This window comes from Sceloporus undulatus, chromosome 5 (genome assembly GCF_019175285.1).
Source record: "Sceloporus undulatus isolate JIND9_A2432 ecotype Alabama chromosome 5, SceUnd_v1.1, whole genome shotgun sequence".
Taxonomy (NCBI): Eukaryota; Metazoa; Chordata; class Lepidosauria; order Squamata; family Phrynosomatidae; genus Sceloporus; species Sceloporus undulatus.
The window spans coordinates 69,897,842-69,910,018 of record NC_056526.1 but is presented as its reverse complement, the minus strand read 5'-3'; the positions used below and the strand labels follow the sequence as shown (position 1 = coordinate 69,910,018).

Genomic DNA, 12,177 nt, shown 5'->3' with positions numbered 1-12,177 from the left:
ATCCCTGCATACTGACCTACCTTTTAGGATTCATGCACTCAGCACAAAGGTGTGGAAATTTGGGGTAGAATCTGCTTTACTGAAAACTTTGCCCCATCAGAATTTCTGATCACAAGAGCTCTGGAAATACATTCAGCTTGTTTCATGCAGAATGCATGAAGAAAACATCTTGAGAATACCATCCCCTGCAAAGGCCTGTTTTGACAGGTGCATGGAAGAAGGCTTTGTCCTGTGTTGCTCCCAGGTTGTGGAATTAAATCCCTCAGAGTTGCAGTCAGTTCTCTCAATGATTTTAGGAAAAGTGAGAAGGCACCTTTCTTCAATCTGGCTTTTGAAACTACAGTTGTCCCTCCTTTCTCACGGACTTGAGATCTGTGTTCTTGATTATTCATGGAGGGGCGACCTCCATTATCCTCAATGGGGCGTGCTCATGGGGGCGCACCCCATTCAAGGTTATGGGGCTTGAATACATAGAATCATAGAGTTGGAAGAGACTGCACAGGCCATCCAGTCCAACCCCCTGCCATGCAGGAAATCCAAATCAAAGCATTCCCGACAGATGGCCATCTAGCCTCTGCTTAAAGACCTCCAAGGAAGGAGACTCCACTACACTCCGAGGGATGCGAGTCTCCTTTTCGCAGGGCGGTCCAGAATGGATCTCCTGCAAAAACAGATGGTCTGATTTGGATTTCCTGCATGGCAGGGGGTTGGACTGGATGGCCCTTGCAGTCTCTTCCAACTCTACGATTCTATGATTCTATGATTCTATGAACTGTACACTGAATTACAATTATTTAATTACAACAATGATTTTATTGTTTCATTTGATTTTAGTGGTGTTTGTCTTGTACGTTGGGTTTTTTTTTAGTGGAAGAGTGGAATGAATTATATGAATGAGAGCTAAGTTCATGGGGACTTTGGGAACAGCACTTTCGTGTATACCCTTTTCACCCACTCTTATTACATCTCTACATATAATATTACTTTTCTTTTCATAGGAAAAATGTATTATCAGATAGGCATGTCTCCTGCTCTTTATGTCCAAGCATAAGATCTCCTTCTCTTTTTAACAGGCAATATTTCATGGTTAGTAGGTCAGACGTTTCCCCACTTACCATGGGAATTTTTGAAAAGGAACCACGTGGAACATATAGTGATATATTTGCTTGGTAAATACATTTTATTTGTTTCTATTTTGGCATCAAAATAGGGAAATATTGATTGTGATGGATAGGGAATGGATTGCAACTAGTTACCATCTCATGCAATTTGGGTGCTACCTTCTTATAAAACTTTGAATGTAAAGAACTAGCCTTCCTTAAATAAGTTGAAAATGAAAGTGTGAGGTAAAGGAGAAGCAGGAAGTTTTTAGGGCAACTTTTACAGGAGCTTGTTTTTGGGTGTCCTTATGTGTTGCCATTCTATACCTTATACTGGAAATCTGTACCATCTAGTGAAAATATATTACTGTTAATGTTTTGTGCTCCATATATTATTAATTTGCATATATTTTGAGTGTAGAATCTAAATTTTCATTCTGCTGGCCTGATGTAATAATTAGAAAAATATGTTCAGAGCCAAAGAGTTATCTGATTCAAATTTCTTCCCAATCATACACTCATTGGTTGGCTAGGGACAAACCAGTATTTCACACCTCAGCCCCAGCTGTCTTTGAAATTTTGACATAATAATACTGGCCTGTTTTACAGACATGTAAAGATAACTAAACTATGGCATGTAAAGAGCCTTGTACATACTGGATCCAGGGTGGGGAATTTTTCATCCTCTAGTAGTTTTATCCTACAGGTTCTGATGCCCCCACCCAGCATGTCCAGAGGTAAAGGACTGTAAAAGTTACAGTCCAAAACGCTGAAGGCCAAAGGTTCACACCTTCTCTCCGGATGCTACATAAATACAAAGTGTTATGGATGTTGCTGTTGCAGAATTTTATCCTCTGTAATTGTCAACTACAGCCAGAATATCTCCCAGAGAATCTAGTGATGCTGACTTAGAGTTGGAGTAGGGGGAGATTTGGGAGGGATGGTGAGGGATGGTAGGTATGCAAGGAGTAAGGCCTGTTACAGACTGCCAAAATAAAGCTGCTTCGGGTCTCTTTGGAGGTATGCTATTTAAATGATGGTGAGTCCAAGAATCTGGAAGCTGCACCAAAGGGCATCCAGTATTTGTTAGGAAAGGAGTGTGGCTTGGTGGCAACCGCTGACTCGGTAGGAACCGCATTCATCATTTAAATAGCATACCTCCAAAGAGACCCGAAGCAGCTTTATTTTGGCAGTCTGTAACAGGCCTAAGTCTCCCCTCCATTTGTGCTGTGATTGTAATAACCGTCAATCTCTTACAACTGCCTTCAGAGTAAGAGAACAAACTTTAAATGTAATGTATAGTTTGGACTTCAACTGCTTCAGAATGTAAGGTTGTTCTCAGTGACTCTTTTCCCTTAAAGGTCCCACAGAAGGTTGTCTGCACAGTGTGAGTTATGCATCTACAATCCGTCTTCAGACATTGCAGAATTACCTCAGGCTGGTAAGGACTACCATAGCTCTTGCATAATAGTTAATCTCTTTCTACTGCTTCAGTAAATATTCTCAAGTCTCCTACTTTAACAAATCCCTTGTCTTTTCCAGCAGTGTAGCTGCTGGGAGGGAGACAAAATGAGAGAACTGACCTCCAAATAAGAACTTTTTTTGGATGGCTAAACTGTCTCTCTCTAAATGCTCAGCTAAAGTTACTGCAATGCTAGAAATTTAGAGATTCAGACTCCATTTCCTAGTGCTATTAAGATGAGGGCTATGTGACCCTACCCATAACCTTTATCTTGGTGCATAGTTATAGTTCTGTTCCCATTACAACAGCTGGCTGAATAAATCTTGTTTTCCTATCTGCTTCCATTCTACTGCTTAAACGAATGGATTAGAAAGTTGGCCACCCGAGGAAAACAGAATCAGCAACACTGTAGTACAGAACATTTTCTGCTTGTTTTCTGGAATTGGCAATTCAATTCTGAACTCTTATAATACTGCTAGTTTTTCTGTGTATGCCAAAATGTGCCTTGGTCTGCAGGAACAACTCAAATAGTTTTAAAAGGTGCAGGATAAATAGCTGGAGGTTAAGACCATCAGTGGCTGTGTATGCACTGCACAAATAATCAATGTTGACACCACTTTAATTTCCATGGCTCAATGCTATGGAATTCTGGGAACTGTAGTTTTTGAGACATTAAGACTACTCGGTCAAAGAGCTCTAGTGCCACAACAAACTACAATTCCCAGATTTCCATAGTACTGAGCCATGGCAGTTAAAGTGGTGTCAACCCGGATTATTTTTGCAGTGTGGACGCAGCCCATGACTAGTAGTCAGGTTGGTGATTTTTCACTTCCAGGCTAACTGGCAATTTGGATGTGATTGCCTGCCATCTTTACTAGTAGACACCAATTGCCCTAATCTTAAATGTTGCCTATGGGAAACTCATCAGCAGGACATGAGCATATCTGCTGCTCTCCACATCTAACTTCCATCTCATGCTCCCAAGCAGCTGATATACAGAGGCGTCCTGTAGCCACTTTCTGAACAGAATGTTTGAATAGATTGGGCTTTGATCTGATCCACCGCTGCTACTATAAGCTTTCCCCCATATGTCCTGATGTTATGCGGTTCTCCCTTCTGATATACAACGGTTTATCCAGCTAGTTTTTGTGTGCGTGTTTAAGGTTGTATGTTTTATAGTTTTTAAATTGTATTGGGATGTTTTTAACATGTCGGTGATACTTGTTCGTTAATGTTATAATGTATCACTTCTGTTGTACACCGCTGTGATCGAATTTGGAATTTGGAATAGCGGTATATAAAATAAATTTTTATTATTTATTTATTATTACTCTCGTGGTGCTGAAATAGCAGTTGGACTGCTCTTAATTCCACCTGAAGGAGTTCTTTGGAGCCTGACTTTTGATTTTAAGTACAGTGGTGCCTCGGGTTACGAAATTAATTCGTTCCGCCGCGGCGTTCGTAACCCGATTTTTTTCGTAACCCGAAAAAGCCATAGGCGCTAGCGCTAAAAGCCGCGATTTCGTGTGAAAAAGCGCCGAAAAGCACCAAAAAATTTTTTCGTAAGCCGAAAAAAAAACGTAACCCGGAACAGTTTTTTCCTATAGGATTTTTTCGTATCCCGGGAATTTCGTAAGGCGGTGCTTTCGTATCCCGGGGTACCACTGTAACATTTAATTGTTCATTACAGGAAGAGTAGTCAAAGAGCTGAGGCTAGCTTTGGCAAAGAAATTATACTTAATCCAAACCCACTCAGAGGAAACAGACAGACATACAAATGTATGGATAATTAAGGCCACTTTATAAACTATTTAAACCTGATCTGCATCAGACCTACATGGTGCAGTATATTCTGAAGCAGGTTTATATCTACTTTATCTTCACTATCTCAAAGGTAACCAGCCTCAAGCTCCAGAGAGAATCCAATAAATTGTTCTTGATGTTGGCCAGCTCATTTCCAGGAAGTCTTACATGCTGACCTCCCCATCAAACCCAGAGCCCTGAAGGAAAAAGACAGTTGTTCACATTCCCATCCCCACGTCCCAAAAACTAAAGGGCAAGTCCAGAGAAATCCCTCTCACCAAAAGCTAGCTTTGGTTGTTTACCAATAACTACACAAGGATCTATTTTCCCACACTTCCTTGCCAAAAGTGACCAAAATGCCAATTATGCACAATTAAATGCCAACTGAGCAAATTATTAACATTGTTATTGTGTTATTCAAGTCATTTCTGACTTACAGTGACACTAAGGTGAACCTATCATGTGGGTTTTCTTGGCAAGATTTGTTCAGCGGGGTTTTCATCTTCCTCTAAGGTTTAGAGAGTATGACTTGCCAAGGTCACCTAGTGGGTTTCCATGGATGATTAAGGAGTTGAACTCTGGTTTTCCAGGCTGTTGTCACACTGCAGAAATAAAGCAATTTAATGTCAGTTTAATTGTCATGATCCAAGGCTATGGAATTCTAGGATTTGTAGTTTTGTGAAATATTTAGCCTTCCCTGCCAGAGAACCCTAGTGTCTACCAAAATGCAAATCCCAGAATTCCATAGCACTGAGCCATGGAAGTTAAAGTGGTGTCAAATGGCTTTATTTCTGCAGTCTGGCAGCAGCTCCATTATCCTAGTCTGACACTTGAACCACTACACCACACTGGGTCATCCATAATTAACATATATCACAAATAATCCCAAATGAGTTTAACAAAGCCAATTAATAAATTCTTGTAAAACACCACCCAAAGCCAATTGTCCCATAATACTATAGATAATAAGTTCAAGATCATCTGTAAATGCCAAAGGAGAAGGAAAATTCCTATCTGATCAAAACAGGTCACCCAAAGCCTGTACTAACCTCCAGGGTGAACGGGCTGATCAACCTTGAAATATGTTAAAGGTACAGAAGAACTGAATTTTATATCCTCCAACTCCACTTCTTATCCCATCTGAGTCATGATACAAAACATCAGGATGTTTCCAGTCTTCATTCTTTTACAGAAGGGCAAATGGTTGACCTCACTCTGCAGTCACTGCTATGGGTGATGCAGTAATCACTATCACCTCAACATAGGGGCATTCATTTTTCCCACTGAGGGGAAGAAAATGAGATTGGACTTCCCTATTCTATCTAGCACATTTAGCATTTTTAAAATATCCACCAGTCAGTCAGTCAATCACTTCATTCATTTGTTGTTTGCTATCAAATCAACTTTGACTTATGGTGACCTTATGAATGAGAGACCACCCAAAGTCCCAATCATCAACTTCCCTGCTCCAGTCTTGCAAACTCAGAACCATGGCTTCCTTCATTGAATCAGTCCACCTGGAATGCAGGCTTCCTCTATTTCTACCGCCTTCAGTAGAAAAGTACTGCCTTCTACTTTACTAGGCATTAGTCTTTTCCAATAGTCTTTTCCAGTAAGTCACATCATTTCATGGTATGTTCAAAGTATGACATGCTCTATTTAGTCAACTTGGCTTCTAGGGATAGTTCAAACTTATGTGAAGTCGAAGGCTTTCACGGCCAGTGTCCATAGTTTTCTCTGGGTTTTCTGGGCTATGTGGCCACGTTCTAGAAGAATGTATCCCTGCCATTTTGCCTGCATTTGTGGCTGGCATCAAGACATGCAGATGAACACCACCCAGGTACAGGGAGTTTCCTCACAGACAATGGATTGCTAATTAAATAGGCACACATCCATCACGCATATCCTCCCACCCTAAGGCCTTGTCATTCAACAACAGACTAACACAGAGATTAACATGTAAATCGCTTCCTCCCAACCAAGGGGTCACACAGGTATATATACCCCATACACTTCCATGCCAGCACCCTCTGAAGATGCCAACTACAGATACTGTACAGGTGAAAATTCAGGAATCAGTTCTTCCAGAACACAGCCATGTAGCCCAGAAAACCCACAGAAAACTATAGTTAACTTACTTTGCTATAGGATTCAAGGCAGCTATCAATGGTCTTCTTTACCTTCTGATGGATGCTGGTAGTGAGTGATCTTGCAAAGGTGGCACCAATGGATGAATTCAATAGGGTGCAGATTTGAATAGATTGGTATGGGGTTATACCACTAGCAGTGTTCACAGAACAATAAATCTCTGTTTCTATTAATTTTGAAGCAATCATGTAATATACATCAGTATTAATGTATTTATCCATAGGTGGAACAGTACCGAAATATCATCTTCCATGGTCCAGAAGGAAGTTTGCAGGATTATATGGCAGATCAGATAGCCCTATGTATGAAGGTAAGGAAATAAAATCTTTCAATAATTAGGGAGTGAGGAGCATTACAAAGCTTTGCTAAATTTGTGAACTTTTAACACAGCACAAGCAAATGGCTGCAGGATTCTGCTGTGAAATCGTTAAAGTGAAGATAGATGCTGATTTCTCCAAGGAGCAGCTTGCAGAATTATTCATCAGTACTGGTAAGATTCTTTTAATAAATCAGTAGAAGGGAAATTTACAACTGCAAACCACACATTTAACTATGCTTACAAAGGAAATGCACTAAGGATGCACTCCTGGACCTGTTTATATGGGAGTAAGCACTATTCAAAATAATGTTTACTGCTGAGTGAAAGGTATAGGACTGCATGTTGGGAAGCACTTTACTTTTAATAAAAACCTTTTTGAAACTCCAGACAAAGATGGATGTTTTATGATGCCTTGAACTAAAGATCATCCTCAGTAACAGGCTCTGCATTCCTTTCTGTCACTCTTGACAAACATGCAACTATATCTGTAAGGATTTTTTTTTTAAGGCTTTGTAGAAGTACAGCATTATTAGACTAATAATTCACTTAGATTTAAATCCTTTACCTGCATATCTGTGGGTTGACCCCATGGAATTAAGTGGGATTTACTTGTTGACATAAATGATGCAATTGAATGTTAGACCTCAATTTTATATTCACTTACATGGCTAAAACCATATATTGGCAGTGATACTTCTGAGAAAAAAATATATAACAAGTAAGAAGCATGTAGTTCTCCATAGTCTGCCTCATAGCTCCCAGCATCCCTCATGATTGGTTTGTGCTGTCAAGGGCTGCTGGGATTATTTAACATCCAATGTGTCTGGATGATTCTCACCCCTGCTTTATAAGATTGCACTAACAGTAACACAAAATGAAGTTGCCTCATAGGATTACAATTAGTTATAGATTGAGTTCCCTCCTTTGAATTTAAACCAGAATCCAAACCCTTTGGAGTATTCACTTTACCATTCTTTGTTTCAAGAAAGATATTTCCTCAGAGTGCTACAATCTTTTAATCATATTATACTAATTTCTGTAGGAATACACTGTTCACAAACATTTTGTCTGTAATACAGTTGTAGGGAAAGAAGGAAGGTAGGTAGGTAGGTAGGTAGGTAGGTTTAGGACAAGAGCAAGGCATTATAGGACCCTGCCATCTCCCTGCCCTAGTAATTCTGTTTAGACTGGTCTGACATTTTGACTTGTTTATTACAAATAAGATGATCGTTCCCAGGAAGTCATGTTTTACTGATGTTTACTGTCAAATATATACACAGTTTTATTGAACAGAATCAATGCTTTAATGTGAGGATAGAAAAACATTTTTAATAGACATTGAAAGGGATCTGATAGAAAAATCACCCATTTTGGCCCAAAAATATTTCACTGGCCATTTTCAAGAAAGAACAACAACAACAACAACACCCAAAAATAAGTAGTTGGGAATGTTTGGCTACCTTCATAGGGAGAGAATCCCCCCCCCCCCCCCCATTTTTTTAAGACTGGAAAGGGTTGGTTTTAACTGACCAGAGAGCTAAGTAGTTACTCCTTTTCTTTGGCTTTTTAAAACTGCCTCCCTAGACTGTACCTTCTCAGAATAGAATGCAGTTAGAATGATGTTAGGAGAGACACACATTCAGAGGATATACAGCTGGAAGGAGAACAGCAAAGAAACTCATTTTAATGTCACCCACAAGTCAGCTTGGTTCACCCTGCCAACTAAATTTTGTTTAAATCATTCTTCCTGGAAAGATCAGAGAAATTTCCTTCACTCCCAAATCTGTATTCTTTCCCTCCCCCACCACAACCAATGAATATTTAGAAAATAAAAGGCTGGTAAATTCAGTCCAGCAATATTATAGGTATTATCTTCTGATTGTACAAATATTACAAATATTTGAAGCAGTAGTCTGTTTTCTAGAAGCCATCTAGAAATTTATCATTTAAATCGTCATCTTTGTTTCTTAATCTCCAGCCTTGTTTCTTAGAAACCAGTTGTCTCTCTTTCATAGCACTTCTGGACACACTGAATCTCTGTTGCTAATATATTTTCATGGCCTGTCATCTTTCCACTAAACTAAGTGTGTCAGCTGAGCTGCCACACTCACAACAGTTGTCAATGTGTTATAGTCCAAACATTTTGCCCCGAACTGGAAAAAAGGATCATGAAGGCTCATCTGTCCTGAACCTGTCATCTCCAACCAGCTTTGCCATTAGTTAGCCCATATGTTTTGTTGGTTATGGTGTTGTTTACCTTCAACTAATTTCAAGTAACATATGGTGACCCTAAGTCAAACCAATCATAGGTGTTTTTGTTTTTTGCAAGTTTCAAGTCTGACATATTTGATTGATAGCCAGTTAGGGAAAGCTAATCCAGTTATATGCTTATCTAAAATGCAATTTGTAAATTGAAGGAGATTTCCTCTGCCAGCCATTGTGAACTCTTTGTATTTACAGCTTGCTTGATTCCTGTGAAACAGCCCTCTGTAAGCAAGAGAATCATCGTAATTTTAGAAAATTTGGAAAAAGCTGCATTGTCAGAGCTACTGGAAGAGTTTCTTCAACCTCTTGAAAATCGTGGGTCTGATACTCCCTGCACTATTAAAAAAGGTTCAGAATATTTTTATCATACTTGGATTTTCTTATAAGTAGCTGCTTAGACATTTATTTCAGAAGAAAAAACGTTGAATGTCTCCTCTCTCTGGTATCAAAAGCTATCTGTGATGCACATAATCTATTTAAATTGTTTTATTTTGTTCATGCTTCACTTTATTAGATCAATATCTACTTGATATAAGAAAGTATTTTAATTATTTCATTTATTTCAGTGCTTTCCTTTTTTGTTGTTGTTTGCAGCCAATGGTGTATCTGATGCTTATTACTTTCATGAGAACTGCTTTCTTTTGGGGACCATTGCAAAATCTCGGCTTCAAGGCTCTGACCTGATGGTTCAGCAACATTTCCTCTGGGTTCAGCTAAGATGGGATGGAGAACCAATCCATGGCCTTATCCAAAGATTCTTACGAAGGAAGGTGTTAAGTAAGGTAAGGGTCTTACATGCCTGAATTTAAGGTCATTGTTCACTACCCAAGATGTCCAACCTGATTACAGAAAATAAAGTAAAATAGGATAAATAAAATAAAATAATATTTTCTCTTGCAGTCTGAAGGGCAAAGAGCTGAATGACTGTATGATTGAAGAATTTTTTCATAATTCAGCCTGCTAGGCTTCTCCAATTGGCCTTTTAATTTTGATTTGGGGAAAAGAAAAACTCATAGATATGATTGCATGGTCTTTGCTAGGCAAGTCATTTGTCGTATACCATGCCCTATTAATCTTAAATTTTATGAATGCAAGTAAATTTTGGATGGAATTATGGGTGACCTGTGATTGTTGTTATGTGCCTTCAATTCATTTTCTGACTTATGGCAACCTTAAGGCCTATCATGGGGTTATCTTGGAAAGTTTTCTCCAGAGGGGTTTTGCCATTGCTTTCTTTTGAGGCTGAAGGAATATGACTTGCCCAGGGTCACGCAGGGTGTTTCATGGCATAGTGGGGATTTAAACTCTGATCTCCAGAGTCATAGTCCAACACTCCAATCACTACACCATGCTGGGTCCTGACCAGTGATATCATCAGCTATGTTAAAGATGCATTTTCTATCTGCTGTTGCTGTTTCCACTAAGGACCTCAGCAATGGCGTCATTGCCTTTACAAATGAATCTGTTGGTTCCCATGTCATATTTATGCTGATGGCAAAACTAACTTTGAAAATGTACTTATACCTGTGATTGCAGTAGATCTTTGGTTTGTGTGAAGGGGGGGGGGGAATACCAGTCTCTGTATTGACTAAAAATACACCTGTGTACACCACTAACAAGATGTCAGTCTTTTTTTTCCTTAATATATTTAGTCAGCTGTAAATCCCATTGAATTTAGTGGAATTTGCCCCATCAAATGTGCCTAGGATGTTACTAACAGGGTGCCAGCCTAAATCTGAAATGTCTAGAAAACATTTGCATTGCCCTTCCCTACCCTCAACAGAGTGGTTTTTCTGAAGGGGTTTGCCAAGAGGCAGTGGCTATCAACACCCTGCATAGCTTTTTTATTTCTTTCTGTAATGAGGGCAAGAAGAATAAAATGTGCAATAAAAGCCAAGCTGCTTAACTCCCATAATGCATAGAAGGTACTGAATTTGGGTTACCTTGGTGTGTACATCTACTAGTGCACATCCCTGATTATTATTTTTAAATAGTTTTTAAATAATTAGTTTTTAGATTATTATTTAAAAAGTAGTTTTTACTTTTTAAAAGTAATTTCAACCAAATATCCACAATGGAGCCATTAAGATAGTGCTGGGGGAGAGAGGGAAAGTTCCTTCTACAGTTAGTCTCTTAGGTTTTCCTGCCTACCAGAAAGCACTGTTTATAATGAGATTAGGAAGAACATGAGTTTGTTCTTATGAAAGGATTTCCTTTTTAGCTCTTGCCTCAAAGCACAGCATTATTCCTTGACTGAACGCTTGTGTTTGGCTCTTCAGTCCTGTTCCAAGCTTTGTCTCCCTCTCTCATAAACGCCTGAAGTGCTCTCCATCTTCCACCAGTGCTTTTATTGAAAATGAACAAAATGGAGAGTGTTCAAACGCACTGAAAGAGATGCAGCAAATTAGTGATCCCCCACAACAAAAACCAAATGAATAATTTTAAGTCATTAATAATATCAGCTGACTGTCACTGTGTGGGAACATTAGTACTTGGCACTTTCTTAATACTATTGTAACAGAACAAGAGGAGTCTAGTTTTGGGAAGCTGCTTACATTGAAAATAAGCCTGATTTGGACTGAATTATATGCTTCAATTTCCTCTTAAAGTGATTATGGGTAAGCAGTTAGTATCTTGGCAGGATGAGAATATTTGAATTTCTGTCAATAGGCTAATAAGACTTATAAAACCTCTATTAAGGGTTTGCACTCATCCTTGTTTGCTTTTGTTGGTTTTTTTTTTTTTTTTTTTTTTTTGTTAGAATAAATGTACTAGTTAGCATGGCCGGTTCTAGGTTTAAAGGGCACTGGGCACAGTATCATCTAGTAGAACCCACCTGCATTAATGGACCCTGTTTTCCTTGTTTAGGCATTGGAAGACCAGTCTCTCATGGCACACTAGAGCAATTGTGGCAAATTTAAATGGTGGCTAGACTTAACAGGAATGAAGGGAGCAGCACAATCATCCACAGGCAGCTCTGCCAAGGTCCTGAAGCCCAGCAGGTCCCCAAGTAGCAAGTTCAAGGATGGTCGTACTTAGGTGGCCTTGTTTTCCATATCCAGCTTTCGGTGGAGGCCTTA

The 12,177-nt window shown here is 39.2% G+C and overlaps 1 protein-coding gene across 5 annotated transcripts in view; it reads left to right on the top strand.

Annotated features, from left to right (window-relative positions):
• CTTNBP2 (cortactin binding protein 2) overlaps positions 1-12,177 on the top strand; it is a 126,063-nt gene that overhangs the window by 93,738 nt on the left and 20,148 nt on the right. For all 5 annotated transcript variants that reach the window (XR_006103979.1, XM_042467196.1, XM_042467199.1 and 2 more), the window contains 6 exons: positions 1,074-1,169; positions 2,462-2,541; positions 6,737-6,823; positions 6,904-7,003; positions 9,293-9,445; positions 9,692-9,879. Coding sequence is in view for 4 of the 5 variants with exons in the window: in XM_042467196.1 (XP_042323130.1) it covers positions 1,074-1,169; positions 2,462-2,541; positions 6,737-6,823; positions 6,904-7,003; positions 9,293-9,445; positions 9,692-9,879 (704 nt within the window). In the remaining variant the exon portion in view is untranslated. The remainder of the gene's footprint in view (positions 1-1,073; positions 1,170-2,461; positions 2,542-6,736; positions 6,824-6,903; positions 7,004-9,292; positions 9,446-9,691; positions 9,880-12,177) is intronic.